Source organism: Anopheles arabiensis, chromosome 2, assembly GCF_016920715.1.
Source record: "Anopheles arabiensis isolate DONGOLA chromosome 2, AaraD3, whole genome shotgun sequence".
In the NCBI taxonomy this organism is placed as follows: domain Eukaryota; kingdom Metazoa; phylum Arthropoda; class Insecta; order Diptera; family Culicidae; genus Anopheles; species Anopheles arabiensis.
The window spans coordinates 107,102,515-107,122,412 of record NC_053517.1 but is presented as its reverse complement, the minus strand read 5'-3'; the positions used below and the strand labels follow the sequence as shown (position 1 = coordinate 107,122,412).

Here is a 19,898-nt window from a genome sequence, read left to right as displayed (position 1 = left end):
AAAGAAGAAGTGGAAGAAGAAGCAGGAGCGCGGCATAGAAGCACCAACAGTTAGTGGGTGGGGGGTGGCGGCACCGACAAAAATCGACTCTGTTGATGGTGTGGCGCGATGATGATGATGAGGTTTCTTTTTTTGTTGCCGTTGGGTGGGTTTTGGGAGGGGAGGTTAGGGGGTGGTACTACTGGTACTACTATTTCGCTGTGTGTCCGGAGGTTTATGTTGGTTAAAAAGCAAATATACTACACCACCCCGGCCATCGTACACTGCCTCCCACCCACCACCACCACACAAGCACACGTATGCATGGGTTCGAGAGGGTGAAGGGTAGGCAGCTAGAAAAACACGATTTTTGCCTGATAATTATAGAATTGAGCAAAAATTTCTCTGTGACATTTTGGCATTTCGATAGCGCGTGGTCGCGCGGCAAACGGTCGGCACTTTGGCCAACCGGGCTGCAACCCGTGTGTGTGTGTGTGACCCGTGGCACGGCCGTTGGGGAGGTGGTTGGTTGGACCAACACGGATTTTCAAATGAAACCAAAAGCAAAGGCGAGACACGCAGGTGGATCGGTTTCACATTTTCGGCACCGTTAAGCAGCCCGTGCGGCAATGTGAGGTTAAAAATTAACTCATACCCAGGTGGTGCCAGCAAAAAGAAAAGGGAGGCGGGAGAGGGTACACCCCTGAGTGCATTTTCGAGCGAGTCAGTGCCAATAGTGGATATTATTTTTGGTTGTAAAATCAAACTTAGCGACCGAACAGAACCATTCCAATGTTTACCTTCCTCTTACTTTGTTTCATGTGCCGTTTTTTTTTTCTTTTTTTTTTTTTTTTGAGCAATTCTACCGTAAACATTTGCCGCTTGGTGTATTTTTCTTTGAGCTACCCACAACGTCCAACCAACTCGAACGCATGTGTTATCGTAATGAACGGAACCACCCGTAATTTCTGCTTCAATTATTTCCCACAACCTTCCCTGGCGGGACTTTTTCCTTCTGCAGGAGTCCCGTGCACCGGAAAAACAGGCCCAAAACAAACCCTGTGAAAATCAACAAAACTTACGCCTGCAACTGCATGCACCTTTTACGCGCGCACAAACACAACCACTCGCACACACACACACACTGACACGGACACTAATACACAAAAACACGCCGTTCTCGGGACGCGTTCAGTCACACACAGCAGGCTACGGTTTGTGTTGTTTTGTAGGAATTGCGCTATTCCTTTTTGTAGTATTTTTGCTTTCTTTCTTCTGCACTTACACACACAACCACATTCGCGATGATGTAAAAACCGTGGTTTAGGGTATACTCTTGCGGGACAGTAGCGGGGTGTTGTTGTTGTTGGGAGGGATCGGGGCGGGTGGCTTTTCACGCGCCCGCACTTACTACGACACTACGACGCACCGCGGCACGCACACTTTACGCGGCTTACGAAACGCAAATCACACACACGCACACGGCACAACACGCTCCAGAACGCGACCCCGTACACACTACTAAAACACACACCAGAGCACAACTACACACACTCTCTGGAAGGACTTCGAGCGGGGTGGGAAAACGGGAAGGTGTTGTTACCGTCGGGGGTTTTCAGTACACACTCTCAATCTCTCTCTCTCTATCTGTAGAAGCGGCAGGTACAAAAGGAAGAAGAAGAAGAAGAAGAAAAAGATAAACAACATTGCTTTTTAAACAACAACAGCAGCAATAAAAATGCACTGAGTAAAAAAAAAGAGATAAAACAACACAACGCCTCGGCCAAAAGCCTCTGTTTCTGGTTCCGGTGGGAAAACCCCCAGTGACCCCCCTCTTTGTGGGTTGGAGCATCTCTTGTTCGATCACTCAACACACACACACAGACCACCACGAGGTCACTTTTTATGGACGATCCCCTCCCAAAAAAACAGGTTCGGCTAACAGATCTAAGCACACTCTGCGTACCCGGCAGGACAGCTCCCGCGTTTAAATTCAACTGCACTCTGAATGCGTTTGTTTTCATCGTTAAATTAACACTCCTACTTTCTTCCTAAGGTCACTTTGTGATCCACACACACACACATGAACACACACACAGCGGTTCTTCCACCTCGACACACTCTCGTTTATCTTGTTTTAGGCGGGCGGCACAACTTTATCTCGATTTCACGTTCTTTTCTTCTTTTTTTGTTTGGTGCTGTGTGTGTATGTCGCCCAAGTAAGTTTACCGCCCCCGGGGATCAAACGCACCAAGGCACTGTGTATGTACGTGTCGGTGTGCGTGTATGATTGTGTGTGAGAGTTTAAGAGGTGGGTGAAAGAGGGGTGAAATTGGGATGCTGTCAAGGGAGTTGGTGGTATCGGCTGGCTGGCTGCCCGAAGGTGATGAAGGGGGGGGGGGGGGGGGCACACACATACACATACATATGCGGCACAAACTAGATACAGAGTATTCCCAGCTTCCGATAAACCTGCTCCCGGTGAACCTTCATACACGTTCACACACACAAGCACACAAACACAGAGTATCTGACAGTAGGATCGGTCGGTCGGTCTGGCCACGAGAACATAAGGGGACAGGTGGAGCGAGAGCGGTTTGGGTGAAAAACCACCCCAGATTTTGACACAACGAGCGGGGACGGGGGGGGGAACTGTTGGCGCATTAAAAACACGAACACCCTGCGGACCGGGGGGGAGGGGAGTTGAGTTGACAGGTCTCGGGGCTGCTGCTGCTGCTGCGGCTGCCGTTCGATCTTAGTAGGCTCGGTGCGGTCTTACTGGGCCTGGGGATTCTTCTCGTCTGCGCTACTAATTGTAGCTAAATTTCACACACACTGCGAGTAAGATTGTGTGTGTGTGTGTCTGTGCGGTGTGGAGTAGCCTGCCCTTTGCCTGCCCTACAATGAAGCAGGTTGCCTAGTACACACACGACACACCGACGACGTCTTCACGTCTGTACTGTATGGAGACACCGACGGTGCAGCTCTTCTTTGCACCTCCCTGCTGCTCCTCTTACTCCGTCACACACACACACACACACACACACGGATACGGACATTTTGACACTGTATTTTTCTACGCAATACAACGATTCCGGGGGACCTCCCCCATTCCCGTCTCCACACCTGAAAGGTCCTTTTTTTGAGCTTGCACCTGTCCCCCGCCCCGTCGAAAATGGAGCGCCCCCGGGCAATGGTGCGGCCTCCCACCTCCCATCCTTGGCCAGACAGTTTTCTTCGCTTCTGCGACACACTCCGAGACAAGCACGGTGAGAGGAGGACTGTGCGGTGCCCTTCACGGCGGAACGGCACAGGAGGGGGGATGGAGGCAAGTAGTTCCAGCCAATCTTGCAGCGCTTTTTCCCTTTTTTGGGGCTACCTTCACTGCACTGGTTTTGGTTGCTCGCGGGCGACAGTGGGCATGGAGCAGCACGGCGGGGACAGGCGGCTTTGGAACGACAAGTTTGGAACGAACTGGGCGCTCAAGAAACACACACGAGCGCACAAACACACACACACGCACGGTCCGGGTTAGTTGTTCGGGTTTCTTCTGGGGGTCTATGTGTGTTTTTTTTAGTTTTTGATTTTGCGGAACTACAGGACGCACCTACACACGAGGCCACAAGAGCACGGCACACACACACAGGAGGGCGAGTGGCGGGGATGCAATCCTGTACCTTTTTTAGTCGCGCGTGTACACACCGAGACGCAAACGAACGGAGCTGGCTGGCTGGCTGGCTGGCTGGTTGCTGCTGCTGGTGCTGCTACTGCTGCTGCTGCTGAAATTTTATTTTTCTCCCTGTTTTTCTCGCTTTTCTGTTGCTCTTGCGTGCTCGCTCTGGTAGCCGGTGCGGCGCGATAGCGCGCTGCAGCTGTCTCGGTTACGCGCACACGCACGAGCGCACGCAACGGAGCTGACGGCCGTTCTCTCGGTGCCCGAGCGCTCGCATGTACGGCACGGTTCGCCCACGAGCGGAATGGCAAATTACACCTTTCCGGCGGTGCGATACAGGATGAAGCTTTTGCGATGCAATTTTCTTGGGCAATGGTGTTTATCTAACCTGACGGGACTTTTTTCGCAGCACCACGGGCCAAAGGACGCAGAGGACTGTTGGGCTGTGTTTTGAGTACGTTCCACCGTTCGGGTTGCTTTTTGGCAGTTTAGCTCGCAGCACTTTCCCTAGGAGAGACGGCACAGTGGGAGTGTCCGTTGGGCATGAGCGATGTCATCTTAATGTCATTTTATCAGGAGCTCTGGAATGAAAATGAAATGGGAAATAATAATTTCAACCGAAAAATACACTGAAGACATTTGTGACCATAGTCAATTGCCACATTACTGTTAATTTTAAATGTTCGTGAACATAACTGCACAAAATTTGCTGGATTGTGCTCTGGTAAAATTTCAATCAGAATCTCACGATTTGTGCTGAAAATGCTGTTTTAAATTTTCAGAAAATTCAACTCATTTAAAAGGATCTAAAAATACAAAACAAAAATTTTCATAAATTACACAAATCACATTTAGCCTTTGTGGTCTACCAACAGCCCAGAAAGAACTGTCACTGGCGCGTCAAGCAGAACATTTTTGCTACTTGGGAACTGTCAAAAGTGTGTTTATGCTACAACAAAAAGTGTACCAGGGTTCGCGTTCTTTTTCCCAACAATTGGAGCGAAAACTTTCCCACAACATTTATACCTTCTATATCGAGAGTAAACCACCCTAAAGTCGTTTCACAATGAAACTGGTCAGGTGAGTAAAGGCTTCGAGCAACTTTTACCCTGTCCCCTTGGTGTAAACCAACCCGAAAGGAGTCCCGCGCCCCAGGACGCTTGTTCTAACCTCAAACGAATGCCAATGTTGCCGGTGATGTTGACCGGACCGTGTTGGCTTTCCCCCCTCTCCGGCAGGTTCCTGATGAAACTGAGCCACGAAACGGTGACGATCGAGCTGAAGAATGGCACACAGGTGCACGGCACGATCACGGGCGTGGATGTCGCAATGAACACACATCTGAAGGCGGTCAAAATGACGATAAAGAACCGGGATCCGGTCACACTGGACTCGCTCAGCATCCGCGGCAACAACATTCGCTACTACATCCTGCCGGACAGCTTGCCGCTGGAGACGCTGCTGATCGACGATGCGCCCAAGACGCGCGCGAAGAAGCGGGAAGCGAACCGGGGCGGGCCGCGCGGTCGCGGCAGAGGTACGCGGGGTGGTCGCGGTGGACCGCGGGGCGGCCGGGGTGGTGGACGCGGACGCGGTCGGCGCTAGTCGGGTGCTGTGATCGACGCTGGACGGATCGCATTTACTGAAACCAACCATCCTCAACTCCTTAGCCATAAGAGACAAGTTCATTTACTATAAAAGTTTGAGTCAGATTTTGCAAGCGGATAGATACTACACGAAACGAATGCGAAATAAAATTGTCAAAAAGGGTAAGCACCTGAACACGCTCGCACGCACGCCTTGAGGGTTTGTGGTTACACGCCAGCCCGCTGGGGTTGGGGACGCATGTTGTGGTGTATTTTGTGTTTCAGGAAGTTCCGGTCAGACGCCATTCACCAGCACGTACAAGCCGTAGACGAGAAAACAGATGAAGAACAGGCAGGCAGCCACGGCAAACGATTTGGAGTTTTCCTTGTGCATTTTCTTCAGCTGCTCCTCGTTCGTTTCCAGCAGTTTGGAGATTTCCTTCAGCTCCAGTGCCATTTCACGCCTTCGTTCTTCGGGAAGGCTGGGATCGTTCAAATTTCGCTCCATCCGCTTAACGCGCTCCCGCAAAGAGGCGATCGTGTCGCTTGTTGTTTGGATCTGAAAGTAAAGAAAGCAACTTAAACCCTGGTTTTCTATACTTGTTCCACTTCCTTCCCAAGGTCCACCTCTTTCTGCAGTGGGCAAGGCTTCATTTTGGAGCAGGGAGACGGGGATTATCACAGCTTTTCTGCTAATACTGCCTAGTGTGACACACTTGGTGTTTGGGGATGAAGAAGCTTTCTTTTGTTTGTGTCGAGAAGAAGAGTCCACGAAGGCATAAACAGTGACATGAAAGCTGTGCAGGACATACCGGAATATTACATATTAAGTGAAATAAAACATTTTTTTCAGGATTGTGTTTCAAAGACAACAAACAACGGAAATATCATTTTCCCTGTAAGGTAAATTAATTTTTTTATAACTTATTTATGTCGCACTTTTGCGTGTCACATTTTGCGCTCACCACACTGTACTCCATTTTGACAGCCGCCGTTGTCCAATGTCAAGCACGCGGGTGAGCAAAGCAAAATAAAGAAACGTGCGTGCAGCTCGTCGCTTCGCAACTTCGTAAACAATCCAACATTTAACTCAGTTCTTTTTATGTTAATTTGCAAAACATAACTCCACAACATGTCGCTGCACATTACCAGCGCAACCGAGGGCCAGTTGCAGGTGCATTTCACCACCAAACAGAAACAGTACGTATTGCGCCTTTGACACGGGACTAGGTGGTGGTGCCGCATGTTGTTAACGCGCTTACCTCCTTCACTTCACAGGTATGCCGTACCGGACGTTCCCTACTCGATCCGTGCGAACGTTGGTTGCTCGGAGCTAAATACGCTGCTCGGCACAGTGCTGAAGGATGCGGGCAACAAGCAAGGCGCTAAAGTGGCGTTCGATTTCCTGCTCAATGGAGAGTTTGTACGATCGACCCTGTCGCAGCATTTGAAGGAGCGGGACATTTCGTTCGAAGATACGATCGAGCTCGAGTACGTGGAGCGTTACCCGGCACCGCAGCCGCAGGATTGTCTGCTGCACGACGACTGGGTGTCGGCGGTGCAGGCCAAGGACGGCTGGATACTGACCGGCACGTACGACAACACGGTCAATCTGTGGAATACGAAGGGCAAGCATAAACTCACCATTCCCGGGCATGTCGCCGCAGTGAAGGGAGTGGCCTGGATATCGCTGAACGAGCAGACGGGCGTGTTTGCCAGCGCCAGCCACGACCAAACGATCATGATCTGGGAGTGGAACATGACGACCAACACGGCGGAGTGTGTGCACGTGTGTAAGGGGCACGAGCGTGGCGTGGGTTGCATTGCGGTCAACCCGGCCAAAACGCAGATGGCTTCGGGCAGCATGGACACGATGCTGAAGATTTGGTCCACCGAGCTGCAGGCGGACAAGGGGGAACCGTCCGCGACGAAGAAGGCCAAGCTGGAGCAGGATAACGTGCGCACGCCGGTGGTGACACTTGCCGGGCATCGTGAGTTTGTATCGGGCGTGCAATGGATCGACAACACGACGATTGCCACGTGCTCGTGGGATCACACGATCAAGCTGTGGGATCTGTCGATGGGCGGCATTAAGACGGAGTTTACCGGCAACAAGTCGTTCTTCGATCTGAGCTATTCACCGTTGAATGGAATGATTATCACCGCTTCGCCGGACAAAAATCTTCGCCTGTACGATCCTCGATCAAAGCGTAAGTTTTTTTTTAAGGGATTAAGTTAATAAGAAACCTTCGCATACTAAATCCCTTCTTCCTTTAGATGGCAACTTTGTGAAAAACACCTACCTGGGACACTCGCAATGGGTACAGACGTGCCGTTGGTCCACTACAAACGAGTATCTGTTCGTGTCCGGTGCGTACGACAATCGCGTCAAGCTGTGGGACTACCGTTCACCGAAGGCGCCGATCTTTGAGCTGATCGGCCACGAGGACAAGGTGCTGGCATGCGATTGGTCCAACCCGAAGTACATCCTTTCCGGCGGTTCCGACAATGCGGTGCGCGTGTTCAAATCTAGAATAGCGGTTGACAACACCAAGGACGATTGAATGGCCGCGCTACATTTTTGAATCGTATGGTTAATCGTATGTATAGATGCTTACATTTCTGGTAAAGCTGTAGCTTTCATTTATACATAAGCGCAACATAAATAAATGTACGAAGGGCAAAAGTGTTCCCTTCGTTTTGTTTCCGAAACGTTCCAGAACGGATTTTGAAGACGGCTCCCAAAGTGAATGCACGTCATAATGCATGAACCTCGGGAAACTCCTCCATTTTCGAACGACGCGTAACGCATTGTAACGCTTGATAGGTGGAAACGTTACCCGCTGTCAAGTGTGCGGTTGACGTTTCATTGTGGTTGATGATTTGCAACATTCATTCGGTACTGTGTAACAAGAAGTAAGCACAACTCCTTCACCGCGTAAGCATTTGTGCTAAATTTTGTGTTTTTCACAGGTAAAAATGCGTGAAACAAGTACCATGGATGTGGACCCTCCGCGGGGGGAAGGATTCCGTTCGTATTTCGTGCAGAAGATCGAGGAACTGCAGCTCATCGTGGCGGAGAAGAACCAGAACCTGCGTCGTCTGCAGGCCCAGCGCAATGAGCTGAACGCCAAGGTTAGGATGCTGCGGGAGGAGCTCCAGCTGCTGCAGGAGCAGGGCAGCTACGTCGGCGAGGTGGTGAAACCGATGGACAAGAAGAAGGTCCTGGTGAAGGTACACCCGGAGGGCAAGTTCGTGGTCGACATTGACAAAAACATTGACATCAACGACGTGACGCCAAACTGCCGTGTGGCGCTGCGCAACGAATCGTACACCCTGCACAAGATCCTGCCGAACAAGGTCGATCCGCTGGTGTCGCTCATGATGGTGGAGAAGGTCCCGGACTCGACGTACGAGATGGTGGGCGGTCTGGATAAGCAGATTAAGGAAATTAAGGAGGTGATTGAGCTGCCGGTAAAACATCCGGAACTGTTCGATGCGCTCGGTATCGCCCAGCCGAAGGGTGTGCTGCTGTACGGACCGCCCGGAACGGGCAAAACACTGCTGGCCCGTGCCGTCGCCCACCACACCGAGTGTACGTTCATTCGAGTGTCCGGCTCGGAGCTGGTGCAGAAGTTCATCGGTGAGGGTTCGCGTATGGTGCGCGAGCTGTTCGTGATGGCGCGCGAGCACGCACCCTCTATCATCTTCATGGACGAGATCGATTCCATCGGTTCGTCGCGTATCGAGTCGGGCAGCGGTGGCGACTCGGAGGTACAGCGTACGATGCTGGAGCTGCTGAACCAGCTGGACGGGTTCGAGGCGACCAAGAACATCAAAGTCATCATGGCGACGAACCGCATTGACATCCTCGATCCGGCCCTGCTGCGTCCCGGCCGCATCGATCGTAAGATTGAATTCCCGCCACCAAACGAGGAGGCACGTCTGGACATTCTGAAGATTCACTCGCGCAAAATGAACCTTACGCGTGGTATTAATTTGCGCAAAATTGCGGAACTGATGCCCGGTGCGTCCGGTGCGGAGGTGAAGGGCGTCTGCACGGAGGCGGGCATGTACGCGCTGCGCGAGCGCCGGGTGCACGTTACCCAGGAGGACTTCGAGATGGCCGTCGCGAAGGTGATGCAGAAGGACTCGGAGAAGAACATGTCCATCAAGAAGCTGTGGAAGTAAGCTGCTGCTGCGGCGGTACGGCAGATGCGTTTTCGGGGGCGTACATTTAGAGCTAAGATTTTGTCGGCAATGTCCTGTTTTGGAATGTCATAAACCATAATAAACAATTTCCGTGCGAGACATCAACAAAATCGTTTATTAGATGTTTTATATTCGACTAATAATGAAGGAAATTAAAGTAGAAAGTTGTTGTGAACTCATTTTGGGGCGAACAGGACAAACAAAAACAAAGGCCTGGCATTGGTGTGTTGGGCATGTATTCAACAAAGACGCCAAAGAAGAACATATTAGTTTCTGGTAAAAGATGGTAAATAGCCCTCCAATTAAATCATAGCTGGACGTAAACATTGACTTTATATTTTTTTTTCAACATTTTTCTGCGTTATTTCGTCAGCAAAATAAATATCCCATTTGGCTGGTGGTGTTACATTTTTGTATCACCCACTGTACTGCATCTGTCAAATGTGTCATCTCATCGGGACCTTCTGTCAAACGGGCTCGTAAAAAGAAGCCGAGAGAAAAGAGAGAAAAAGAAAACGATCCGGCCAAAGCAGGGTGTAAAAGCGACGCGGAAAGTTGTTAATTCTAAACATATTCCGATTTATTTAGTTTTGTGACAAAGTTATAGCTCGTGTTCAGTAGTTCACAAACACACACACCCGAACAAACGCGCAGTGACTCGGTTAGATAAGTGGATAAGTGCAAAAGTAAAGTTTCCAACACACACACGCACGCTAGGCGCACCGTTCTACCCCAAAAGCAGCAAAGATGACTTCCCAGGCAGTAAACAAAACCGGCTCCGGATGGCCCCGACGAAACAGCCACGGAACGGGTCTAACCGAGATGAACAAACTACAGACGAATCAATCGATGACACTGAACCGGACAATTAATCTGTGAGTAATCGGTCCCATCACACTTGCCGGGTCAACTTTGCTCCTTACCTGGCTCGCCTGCTTCGATTCCAAAATGGCTGATTCTGCTGGTTCCGGTTTGTAAATTTGCATTTCCTTTGTTTTTTTTTTCTTTTTGGTTGGACACACTACTACCGCTCAGTTATCCACTGACAAACTACACATTTGGCACGAAGGAACCGCTGTTTGAGAAGGATCCATCGGTACCGGCTCGCTTCCAGCGGATGCGCGACGAGTTCGATAAGATAGGAATGCGTCGATCGGTTGAAGGTGTTCTGCTGGTAAGAAGGTTCACTGTAGGCCACGCGAAAGGACATATCATTTACATTGTGCGACACATTTCTTTTCCGGATCAGGTTCATGAACACGGTCTTCCGCATGTGCTGCTACTACAGCTGGGCACAACGTTCTTCAAGCTGCCCGGCGGTGAGCTAAGCGCCGGAGAGGATGAGGTGGATGGGCTGAAACGACTACTGACGGAGGTATGTTTTTGTTAAAGTAGTATTCTTAAAACGTTGACGGAAGGCACTGATGTGTAGCACTGACGTATTATTGTATGTATTACAAAACTCGACAATGTATTTTACATGAAAGAACAAAACACGAAGCGAGCATGGAGCTGTGAAAATCCAATGAAAAACGCAAATCCAATGTATCGAACATTCACGACGATGATATCGTACCGAGTAATGTTTGGAATGTAAAGGAAAATTCCATTCCCAGTAGAAACATCAAATGGAAGGCAAAACTGGTTTTATAAAACACTACTTGTAAGCTTCGCTGAAATCATACGCTCTATGTTAATACTATTAATATGGTCAATCATATTATCGTATTTGTATAAAATTGTGCTAAAACAGTAGAAATTTCACACTTGAAAGCGGTCGAAAATGTTCACACCATCGTGCCAAGCCAATGGGAAGTAACGTGAAATGGCATCCGTTGTACCTACTAACCTTACACTAGCATGCCTTGAAAACTGAACTGATATGAACACTAAAACCCGCCAAACGAGGAACCACTCAAGCACGAGGATGGAAGGTATGGTGCAGGAGAAATTGTTTTGTAACTGCCATATTACCTCCTTCCACGCTACTTGGTGTAAGTATACGAATATAGACGATGCACGTTGCAGTATTGTGTAAGCAAAAGAGAGCGAAAGCCACAAAAAAGAGTGCGTAAACAATCCACTTTAAGATCTCAATTTAGTGTAAACACCCCGCCTGTAGAAAGATTGCCATCCATATATCTATATTCTACTATGCCCAACAAACTGTTGTTATTGTTATCTGTAAATTGTTATATTTAAAAATTTCATCCCCTAAAACCCTCCCCCACACACACACACAATCACACTCACAACTTCCCCTTTTACAAAAACACGAAACAAATCCACAACCAACCCACCACCTCCATCCATCTATATATAGACTCTAGGGCGACAGGACGGCGTAAAGCAGGACTGGATCGTCGAGGACACGATTGGCAACTGGTGGCGCCCGAACTTCGAACCACCGCAGTATCCGTACATCCCGCCGCACATCACCAAGCCGAAGGAGCACAAGCGTCTGTTTTTGGTGCAGCTGCACGAGAAGGGTAATGTGATGATAATAATGATAATAACGATGTTGATGATGATGATGATGAATGAGGCAGGGAAGGCAAACGTTTTGTCGTACACGTTTCCATTTTTAATTAGCTTCTTGTACATGTTAGAGGCGTGTGCGAAATGGGCTCTTCCCGTGTTGCTAAAAAAGAAGGTGAAAACGGAAAATGATTGTAACGAAAAGCTTTTAAGTAAGAAACACTGACTTTTTTAAGATAAAAAGATGATTTGTGATAGTGTTAGACCAACTAATAGGCTCAATTTTGTAATTAGCAACAGGATATGCTTTATCAATCCTTTTTTCTTTTGTAAATTCATGTTTTATACCCCCGTGAGTTCATTCTGTAAATTGATAAAGCGTTTATCCTTTGAAGATTTTGTTTGTTAAGACACGCAACGATAAGCCGTTTAGCAATGTATTTCGCCAATAATTTATGTATTTATGATAAAACAAAAGACAATTCGAATTGTAAATTTACTTTGAGGGATTGAAAACCCTTTACGCCCCACTGGGGAACACTGGGTTTGGTAGAAAACAAAAAAAAACTATGTTTTTGTATGCGAAAAACGTTGAAAATATGTAACGAAAATTGTAATTCAACGTTTACGAGCCAAATTAAATGTTAAACAAAGGGTGTAGTGAGACGTTATGCTAGTCCGGGATACAATTTTGTAACAAAAAAAAAAACGAACGAACTGTTAAGCTAACGAACTTTTTATTCATTGTTGTAAGCGAAAGTGTAGAGAAAGTTAAACCGGCCGAACAAAACTCAAAACCATATCCTTACACAGTGGCTAATATTTCAAACCCGTTTCTCTCTTTTGTCTCTTATTCTCATCACCAATTTGTGTAGCGCTATTTGCCGTACCTAAGAACTACAAGCTAGTAGCGGCACCGCTGTTCGAGCTGTACGACAATTCGCAAGGCTACGGGCCGATCATATCCTCGCTACCGCAAGCACTCTGCAGGTACCGACCGACCGTTTTCTCATTCTCATTCTCATATTACGTGGTATCTTTTATTAACATTTTTGACGCTCTTTTTTTGCAGGTTTAACTTCATCTACATGTAAAAATTGGCTCCTAAGCCAGGTACAAGTACAATACTGCATGCAAGAGGGCTATTGTGCTGCGGATCGCCCGGCGCGGGCACTTGAAGGGAGGAAGAAGGACCTTTCCTTTCTGCAAACAAAGAGACAGCCTCCGCTGATGGAGGGTGTGAAGAGGGGGGGACAACAAAACTGGGGGGAAGTACGGCAATAGTGGCCCTTCGCTCTCTCTATGTTTTATTCACTGTGTGTGTCTGTCTGTGTGTGTGTTTGTATGTGTGTTGGAAGCAATAGGAGGATAGGCGTTCGCAAGCTAGAGAGAGAGAGAGAAAAAAAAACGGACGGTTATTTTAGAACGCATGTACAACAAAGAGCTTTCCTTTTCCCATACTTACCTACTCCCTTTCCCTCACCCCTTCCCCACCTCCACCCTTAACTTTAACTATCTTCTTACTCCCTATGTCTGATATAAGTGAATCGAGAATAAATAGTTTACGTATGGTACCTACCTTGCTTTCAGAAGTCGAACATATCACCCCGCTCCCGGTACATCGTCGTCGTCGTCGTCATCGTCGGTGGACCGTCCTCGCTGTAGCTGCAGAAGCTGCAATCGTACCCCAATGTCCACTGCTGCTCAGCAGGCGCCGCTCTAATAGACCACACCGGCGTATCGTGCTGTGGTGGTGAACACAAGCAACACAGTCCCTGTCCTTCGTGCTCGAACGATCCAGACCCGCCACACTCCCCATCCACCAGTCCGGCCTGCAGCTGCTCATCGAGCGTAAGTCTCGTCCGCAGCAGATTGGTGGTGTTTTGGCTCAACCTGCGCCCCAGTGTAGCCAGCAACCGATCGTACTTCATCCCACGTCCACTGTGCAGCACGTCCAGCAGCACTGCGATGTAGTTTTGCGCCAATCGTAGTGTGTCGATTTTAGACAGCTTCTGTGGTGGTGTTGGCGTTGCCTCCCGAGCGTCGTCCGGCCGTACCGTGGCGGTGGTTAAGCTCGCCGGAAGTGGCACACACATCCGCAACCGATCGAGCGCATCGTTCAGTCCGTGCATACGGTTGCGTTCGCGTTGATTAGCCTTCTTGCGTTTAACGAGCGAAAGGACACCGCTGCCACTGGGTGGTTTTCTTCGGCGACGAATGCTTCCTCCTCCTCCAACGAGCGCCGTGGTTAGGTTTGGACTCATTCGGGAATCTCGCGAACCAAGTGTGGAACTTGGAGCACCAAATCAATCAAATTGCGACGCATCAAGCGTAATGTGTATGCATTTATATTGGCCATTGAGCGCTTTTCCGACTAATCTAATTTTCCTCCTTATCACTGATAACGGGGCGCGCTTGTACCCCCGCTGTAACAAGGGAAATTGTATAGCGGGAAAATGGATGGCTGGATAAGGCTGGTGCGTCGTTATCATTGCTTTATTGTCAATACTTTTCAGTAAGTGGTGATAATTATCGATGCGGAGCAGCACCCCTCGATCGTGGTGTGGACGTGAAGGGGTGTATTTATTTAAGAATAGCAGTTAAGAAACTGGTTGCATAAATTAATGATTTTTCCTCCGCCCCACGCGCTGGCCGTTACGTGCAAACTTTTGAAAGCAAATTTAAAAGTCGCCGCATAATTTCGAACAAACACGCACGAATGCGTACATTTTTCCCCCATTTAAGGACCCATTTTTTGCTGCTTGCTGTCGGTCAATTCCTATGCATTGTAGTGAGCGGGCACCACTATATTCCGGGCTGCGCATGGGGTAAAGAACCCTTTGTGGGCTGTGGCGTCGGCGCATCAAAGTCAACCGCACGGGGCTCGGCTGGGGCCGTTTTGCGTGCAGTCGCCGTTAACACATGCCCTCCCCTCCCACCCTCCCCGTCCGGTTGCCAAGGGTGAGAAGCGTGTTTGAATGTGTGGAGCACGTTTTCGACGTGCTTAGGGCCCGCGCGGTTGCTACGATGGTGTTCAAATGGCGGTTCATTTGTTTGCTTCAATCAAATAGTTTGACAGTAGACGGGAACGAGCCGCACGTACAGGAACGTTGCTCCCTCCAGGATAGAAAGACTTCTCCGTGCACAGAAGTTCGCGAACCTTCCAGAGCGCTTCCAGAGATTCCATCGTTTTAGATTCGATTTAAGGAGAGTGTAATTCGAAATTTGCCCCTCCCGTTAAGCATACCATCCCAACATGTCCATCGTGAACATTTACATTCACGACGAAAACATCTACAACGTGGAAAAGAAACCGCCCGAAAAGCCACCGAAGCCGCCGCTCTACCACTCCCGGTTCGAGCATCAGGTGCGGCAGGAGACGAAATCCTGCAAGGACGCTCACCGCACGATGGGCTTCTCCAAGATACCGCTGCCCGGTCCGGGCGACTTTCTGCGCAAAAACTGTGGCCCCCGCCATCGGGCCACTAAATCGGCCCCGGTGCGGCTGTGCACCGGCCACAAACCGCCCATCCCGAAGCCGCACGAACCCTCGCCCTGCCAGGTGCTGAAGGTGGTGGATTTTAGGAAAGAAAACATTAAAAAAGTTGTTGCGGCGAATCCGAAAAAGCCGCGCCCACGGTACGCCGATACGCGCAAGGGTGATTTTCACGATCTGGAAAAGTCGGGCCTGATGCCGATCTACATGTGCCAGCCAAAGTTTGGCAAGGTGCCACAGTATCTGACGCGCCGGAAGAAGGATCTGGCCGCCCAGAAGGACCGGCTGATCGAGGACCGGGCGCAGCAGCAGCCACGCTGCTCGTACATCTTGCAGGAGGAGCGCGTCGAGCTGCTGAAGGTGAGTGTGCTGCCCCGTGCGCTGATGGGTGGATGGTAATTTCGGCATGTTAATTTCCACAGGGTTTAAAGAAAAACTGGGAAAAACTGCAGCAAGAGTATCAGAGCCTGCCGCTGCTAACCGACACCGTGCCGAAGATGATACGCAAGGCGAAGCTGGAGAACAATCTGAAGCAGCTGGAGAAGGACATCCTGACGATCGAGAACAACCCTTACATCTACCTGTACGACGACGACCAAAAGGATGCATAACGGCATTTTACTGGACTTTCCTTTCTTCGCCCTTTTTTCCTTGTGGAATTATCGTTTTTTTTTAGCAATTTTATCTTTAGCTCTCACACCTGCGAGATGACTTGAATGCGTGCACTTGATTTAGCTGGCAAATTTCGGCACAATTTGGCTGCAATTCACGGGACAAATAAATTGTGTGTGTGTACGTGTGTGATTTTCTAGAAATTTCATCTTCTTTTCTTCCTGATCGTATGCAATACTTTTATTGCCTTAGCGAGACTCAGTCTATACACTCTTTGATCCGCTTCCTTTGAACGGTGCATCACAGATGCAACACTTCCGGTAGTCCACTATCGCCATGCTCTGCTCCAGTACCGTCCCGAGCACCGTCGGCCCGATCGAGTATCGCTGACAAATCTCGCACGTAATCTCCTCACACTCGAGCGTAATCTGTATCTTGGTCAGCACGCAGCGGAACACGGCATGGCTGTCCGGGCACTGCTCCCGGTACGCATAGATCGGTGCGTCACAGAACGAGCACACCTCGTCGGTGATGGCGGGCGTTTCAATTTGATCCGCCGCTTCCAACACCTCCAGCAGCGTCGGTTTCAGCTTCGTCAGCAAATACTCACACTCCCCGGGACACTGTGCTTCCGCGGTCAGGGTGCGTATAAAGTTGCGCAAGCAGCGCAACGCTTCCTGCTGCATCGGGTGCAGTGCCGCCTTCCGCTGGGTGTACTTCTCCACCAGCCAGCGTACGATGCGGGCCGCATTGATACCCTCTATCAGGGCGCAGATGAACCGATGCTGTGCGTACAGGCCCAGCGTAAACGCTTGGTTGCGCTTGGTGTTGTAGCTGATCCGTGCGCTCAGCTGAATGAGTTGCAGCTTCAACTGGTAGATCGATTCCTCGTCGAGCGAAAGCTCCAGCTGGGCGTCCTCTAAAGGTGCGAGCGTTTTGGGCTGTTTGTTACCTTGGAAACGAACCATCTCGGCAGCATCGTGGTAGCTCTCCAGCCGGTAGGTGCTGTTCGCGAGCAACATTTCCAGCGCGTCCCGTTGGTTGAAACGGCAGAAAAATATGCACGTGGGCGAGCGGAGCGTTAGATGGTCGAAGCGTCGCGACGGATAGCCAAGAATGAACCAACCGGTGCGGGTACGGGACGCTGCCACCCCGTACAGCGCGTACGACCCTACGTTCAGATCGGTGGCTACCTCCTGCTGCGCTATCTGCAAACAGGACTGGGAGCTTACTTCATCAACCTGAAGATGGAACATCTTCCCCGGCAGCGTACAGACGATGTAGCGTCGTGGGCACACCTGCTGCAGCCCGGTTATCATAAAGTTTTCCATGCTCAGCGTCGCACTGCTCCGCAACGTGCCGTCGAAGTCTATCTCTATCATCAGCAGGTAGGTGGCCTTCACCGCTATGATGAGCAGCTGCTCGGTGCCGTTCACTTTCCTCTCCACCTCACACTCGATCGCCGAGATGCAGAGATCCTCCTCGAAGTAGGTGGCAATGTACTGCACAAAAAAGGCCCCGAGCTGGTTGGCGCCCCCGAACCGATACACCCCCAGCCGCCCGCTCTCCAGCCCGACCAGCAGGAAGTGGTGCTGCCCCGGGACGGAGATGTACTTGATCACGCGCGACGCTTCCTCCTCCTGGTGCACGTGCTCGATCTTCGGGACGTTCGGTTTCAGATTGCAGAACACGATTTTGCCCGACTTGGTGCCGAAGGCGAACCGCACCGGATGCTGGTGGATGGTGGTTTCCCACGCGAAGCACGTGATCGTCATCTCGTCCACCATGATCTGCAGCTCGTCGTACGCTTCGATCGGGTGGCGATCGTAGATGTGGCTCTGCCAGGTGTCGGACACGTCTACGTACGTGTTCCAGCTCGACTGGCACTGCTCCTCCAGCCGGTAAATTGTTAGCTGGCCCATGTTGGTCACGTTCGCTATGAGATGCTCGCGGGGGTTGTCTTCGAACACGCCCGGCGGTGATATCCACGACTGGACGTTGCAGATGTACACCTTGGCAATGTTGGGGAAGATGGTTTGATCCAGCATTATACGTCGGCGCTGCTCCATGCTGCTCGCGTGGTAGAGGGTGGCTTCGTGAGCTATCAGTGCACCGGTCGGTCGTGCGGTCGAGCACTTGATGCGCGACAGCTCGTAACAGATTGCGCCATCCTCGACGATGTGTTTGTACTTTAGCCTTAGGACGAGTGTGTGGTCTTTCGTGCACACCACCACCGTGTCCTCGACGCAGCTAATCGTGAAGGGTTGAATGATTTCTTCCGAATGCTGGAAAGCAGTCAGTTCTTGTATCTCCATCCTGGCGTTGAAGGTGCCTGAAATATTTCATACTGAATTATTTCATTGTCTTGAAAAGGATGCTGGGGCCATTGTGTGGGTTTCGCATGCACAAAAAGGACTTCCTTTTCGCATTTGGATTGATTTGGGGTTTGTTACCATGCTTATAACAATTAAAATCACAATAAAATTTAAAAAGGTTTAACGACCAAATTCATTCAACCACAGACTGTCACAAATGTCGGCGTTTTTTGACAGCAGGCAGCTCAGTAGCCAAACAAACAAAGTCCGTCGAGCGTGCAGCAGTTCTGCAGCAGTGGAGCTTAATTTCAATAGCACTAGCATTGTTGTTCGTCTCGAAACATCTCCCGGAACATAGTTCTGTGTGATTGGTTTGTAGTGTCCTCGAAAAAAACGCACAATTCCCCACAATGAGCGGCAAAAAGGGTCTCGATCTGTTGCGTACCATCGCTACTGTGATGACCAAAACCAACGGGTACGATAGGTGTTTGCAGCAGGTATGTGGTGCATTGCTTACCTTTAAAACTAACAAAACGTGCAATACTGAACGGTAAATGCCTTCAGATGGTTCCAGTGCTTAAGAAACTACACTACAGAACACTTTTTTCTTGTGTTTGAGACGCTGTTATATAAACAGCATGTTTGTGATGCGGCTGACTGGGATGTAAACAAAACATCTTCAGGCGAAGTTTGACAGCACGACCCAGCAAGCAAGCAGAGGAGTTATTAGACGTCATATAAGCGTCCAATAGGAGGCATCTTTATGGCTTATTCCAAGTCTCATTTATAGCACACGAAATTGTGAAATGAACTCATCTTATTGTCGAACAGTTTATCTAGATTGAAAAATATGGTACTAATTTACCTTCAAGATGATTTCCGGAAAAATGAATTTTTATTCCACGCTGCTTAAGAGCTACCGTTAGCCGGGAAGGGAAACAAACGCTGTAATTTAGATTTCTTCCCTTTCTTGACCGAAATTGGTTCCCTTTTCTCATGTTTCTAGCTCGTAATGGTCAGCGGAGGCGATGGACGCTGCATGGCGGAGTTTAAGGTAGAGGAGGAACATCTGAACCGTGCCGGTGGACTGCATGGTGGCTATACCGCCACCATCGTAGACGTGGTCACTACGTACGCGCTGATGACGAAGGAAAACGCAACGCCCGGCGTATCGGTGGACATTCACGTGAGCTATCTGAAGGGTGCACGGCTAGGCGATGAAGTCATCATCGACGCCAACACGGTACGGGCGGGACGAAACCTAGCATTCCTGGAGTGTGAGTTGCGCCACAAGAAAGATAACTCAATCATTGCCAAAGCATCGCACACCAAATACATTGGGAGTAGTTAAATAGGCACAGACCAAATACCATAGAAATGGACATACAAGTAAGGGAAAGAGGTGGTAGAATAAAAAATGGTGGTTTGGTGATATGTATCACTTGTTCTTTTTCTGTTTTGTTTGAACGCAATAAATCCCACTAAAATACACAAAACACGGTGTAACATGTTTCAGCGATCGATTGGCGGATGGTTTCGTTCGGAAA

General features: G+C 49.6%; 10 protein-coding genes across 16 annotated transcripts in view; 6 read left to right on the top strand and 4 right to left on the bottom strand.

The window, feature by feature from the left end:
• Positions 1–4,130, bottom strand: part of LOC120893498 (neurocalcin homolog) — a 115,118-nt gene extending 110,988 nt beyond the window's left edge. For 3 of the 7 annotated variants that reach the window (XM_040295428.1, XM_040295433.1, XM_040295434.1), the window contains exons 1-2: positions 3,657–4,025; positions 1,062–1,626 (exon numbers count right to left, since the gene is read on the bottom strand). The gene's annotated coding sequence lies outside the window, so the exon portion shown is untranslated. The other 4 variants (XM_040295430.1, XM_040295429.1, XM_040295432.1 and 1 more) reach the window with 4 other exon arrangements.
• A 440-nt stretch (positions 4,131–4,570) lies between these two features.
• On the top strand, positions 4,571–5,442 carry LOC120897162 (probable small nuclear ribonucleoprotein Sm D1). The gene is made up of 2 exons (XM_040301826.1): positions 4,571–4,732; positions 4,891–5,442. The coding sequence occupies exons 1-2, from the start codon at positions 4,719–4,721 to the stop codon at positions 5,255–5,257; spliced, it is 381 nt and encodes a 126-aa protein (XP_040157760.1). The 5' UTR covers positions 4,571–4,718; the 3' UTR covers positions 5,258–5,442.
• Positions 5,443–5,452: 10 nt separating this feature from the next.
• On the bottom strand, positions 5,453–6,016 carry LOC120897163. The gene is made up of 2 exons (XM_040301827.1): positions 5,866–6,016; positions 5,453–5,797 (listed from the first exon to the last, which is right to left on the bottom strand). Exons 1-2 carry the CDS (start codon positions 5,890–5,892, stop codon positions 5,534–5,536), a joined length of 291 nt encoding a protein of 96 aa, XP_040157761.1. The 5' UTR covers positions 5,893–6,016; the 3' UTR covers positions 5,453–5,533.
• A 220-nt stretch (positions 6,017–6,236) lies between these two features.
• Positions 6,237–7,950, top strand: LOC120896888 (ribosome biogenesis protein WDR12 homolog). Its single transcript, XM_040301395.1, has 3 exons — positions 6,237–6,438; positions 6,517–7,448; positions 7,516–7,950. Exons 1-3 carry the CDS (start codon positions 6,371–6,373, stop codon positions 7,800–7,802), a joined length of 1,287 nt encoding a protein of 428 aa, XP_040157329.1. The 5' UTR covers positions 6,237–6,370; the 3' UTR covers positions 7,803–7,950.
• A 100-nt stretch (positions 7,951–8,050) lies between these two features.
• Positions 8,051–9,567, top strand: LOC120896889 (26S proteasome regulatory subunit 8). Its single transcript, XM_040301396.1, has 2 exons — positions 8,051–8,154; positions 8,212–9,567. The coding sequence occupies exon 2, from the start codon at positions 8,218–8,220 to the stop codon at positions 9,427–9,429; it is 1,212 nt and encodes a 403-aa protein (XP_040157330.1). The 5' UTR covers positions 8,051–8,154; positions 8,212–8,217; the 3' UTR covers positions 9,430–9,567.
• A 350-nt stretch (positions 9,568–9,917) lies between these two features.
• Positions 9,918–13,502, top strand: LOC120896890 (cleavage and polyadenylation specificity factor subunit 5). The gene is made up of 6 exons (XM_040301397.1): positions 9,918–10,325; positions 10,486–10,624; positions 10,700–10,825; positions 11,774–11,939; positions 12,804–12,918; positions 13,001–13,502. Exons 1-6 carry the CDS (start codon positions 10,198–10,200, stop codon positions 13,020–13,022), a joined length of 696 nt encoding a protein of 231 aa, XP_040157331.1. The 5' UTR covers positions 9,918–10,197; the 3' UTR covers positions 13,023–13,502.
• On the bottom strand, positions 12,649–14,826 carry LOC120896891 (neurogenic differentiation factor 2-like). Its single transcript, XM_040301398.1, has 2 exons — positions 13,508–14,826; positions 12,649–13,311 (listed from the first exon to the last, which is right to left on the bottom strand). Exon 1 carries the CDS (start codon positions 14,190–14,192, stop codon positions 13,515–13,517), a length of 678 nt encoding a protein of 225 aa, XP_040157332.1. The 5' UTR covers positions 14,193–14,826; the 3' UTR covers positions 12,649–13,311; positions 13,508–13,514.
• Positions 14,827–14,958: 132 nt separating this feature from the next.
• Positions 14,959–16,239, top strand: LOC120896886 (enkurin). Its single transcript, XM_040301392.1, has 2 exons — positions 14,959–15,784; positions 15,847–16,239. The coding sequence occupies exons 1-2, from the start codon at positions 15,185–15,187 to the stop codon at positions 16,033–16,035; spliced, it is 789 nt and encodes a 262-aa protein (XP_040157326.1). The 5' UTR covers positions 14,959–15,184; the 3' UTR covers positions 16,036–16,239.
• LOC120896885 lies at positions 16,224–19,024 on the bottom strand. Its single transcript, XM_040301391.1, has 2 exons — positions 18,869–19,024; positions 16,224–18,368 (listed from the first exon to the last, which is right to left on the bottom strand). The coding sequence occupies exon 2, from the start codon at positions 18,349–18,351 to the stop codon at positions 16,300–16,302; it is 2,052 nt and encodes a 683-aa protein (XP_040157325.1). The 5' UTR covers positions 18,352–18,368; positions 18,869–19,024; the 3' UTR covers positions 16,224–16,299.
• Positions 18,579–19,792, top strand: LOC120896887 (acyl-coenzyme A thioesterase 13-like). The gene is made up of 2 exons (XM_040301393.1): positions 18,579–18,848; positions 19,358–19,792. The coding sequence occupies exons 1-2, from the start codon at positions 18,762–18,764 to the stop codon at positions 19,700–19,702; spliced, it is 432 nt and encodes a 143-aa protein (XP_040157327.1). The 5' UTR covers positions 18,579–18,761; the 3' UTR covers positions 19,703–19,792.
• Positions 19,793–19,898: the final 106 nt, after the last annotated feature.

What these genes read in the sequence shown, in the direction of transcription:
- LOC120897163 (XM_040301827.1), bottom strand. Translation starts at nt 5,892, where the DNA reads ATGAAGCCTTGCCCACTGCAGAAAGAG. An exon ending in CTTGCCCACTGCAGAAAGAG is followed by an intron (nt 5,798 to 5,865) that starts GTGGACCTTGGG and finishes CTTTACTTTCAG; the next exon opens with ATCCAAACAACAAGCGACAC.
- LOC120896888 (XM_040301395.1), top strand. Translation starts at nt 6,371, where the DNA reads ATGTCGCTGCACATTACCAGCGCAACCGAGGGCCAGTTGCAGGTGCAT. An exon ending in TTCACCACCAAACAGAAACA is followed by an intron (nt 6,439 to 6,516) that starts GTACGTATTGCG and finishes TTCACTTCACAG; the next exon opens with GTATGCCGTACCGGACGTTC. An exon ending in GTACGATCCTCGATCAAAGC is followed by an intron (nt 7,449 to 7,515) that starts GTAAGTTTTTTT and finishes TTCTTCCTTTAG; the next exon opens with ATGGCAACTTTGTGAAAAAC.
- LOC120896889 (XM_040301396.1), top strand. Translation starts at nt 8,218, where the DNA reads ATGCGTGAAACAAGTACCATGGATGTGGACCCTCCGCGGGGGGAAGGA.
- LOC120896890 (XM_040301397.1), top strand. Translation starts at nt 10,198, where the DNA reads ATGACTTCCCAGGCAGTAAACAAAACCGGCTCCGGATGGCCCCGACGA. An exon ending in TGAAACGACTACTGACGGAG is followed by an intron (nt 10,826 to 11,773) that starts GTATGTTTTTGT and finishes ATCTATATATAG; the next exon opens with ACTCTAGGGCGACAGGACGG. An exon ending in GGTGCAGCTGCACGAGAAGG is followed by an intron (nt 11,940 to 12,803) that starts GTAATGTGATGA and finishes CAATTTGTGTAG; the next exon opens with CGCTATTTGCCGTACCTAAG.
- LOC120896891 (XM_040301398.1), bottom strand. Translation starts at nt 14,192, where the DNA reads ATGAGTCCAAACCTAACCACGGCGCTCGTTGGAGGAGGAGGAAGCATT.
- LOC120896886 (XM_040301392.1), top strand. Translation starts at nt 15,185, where the DNA reads ATGTCCATCGTGAACATTTACATTCACGACGAAAACATCTACAACGTG. An exon ending in AGCGCGTCGAGCTGCTGAAG is followed by an intron (nt 15,785 to 15,846) that starts GTGAGTGTGCTG and finishes TAATTTCCACAG; the next exon opens with GGTTTAAAGAAAAACTGGGA.
- LOC120896885 (XM_040301391.1), bottom strand. Translation starts at nt 18,351, where the DNA reads ATGGAGATACAAGAACTGACTGCTTTCCAGCATTCGGAAGAAATCATT.
- LOC120896887 (XM_040301393.1), top strand. Translation starts at nt 18,762, where the DNA reads ATGAGCGGCAAAAAGGGTCTCGATCTGTTGCGTACCATCGCTACTGTG. An exon ending in ACGATAGGTGTTTGCAGCAG is followed by an intron (nt 18,849 to 19,357) that starts GTATGTGGTGCA and finishes TCATGTTTCTAG; the next exon opens with CTCGTAATGGTCAGCGGAGG.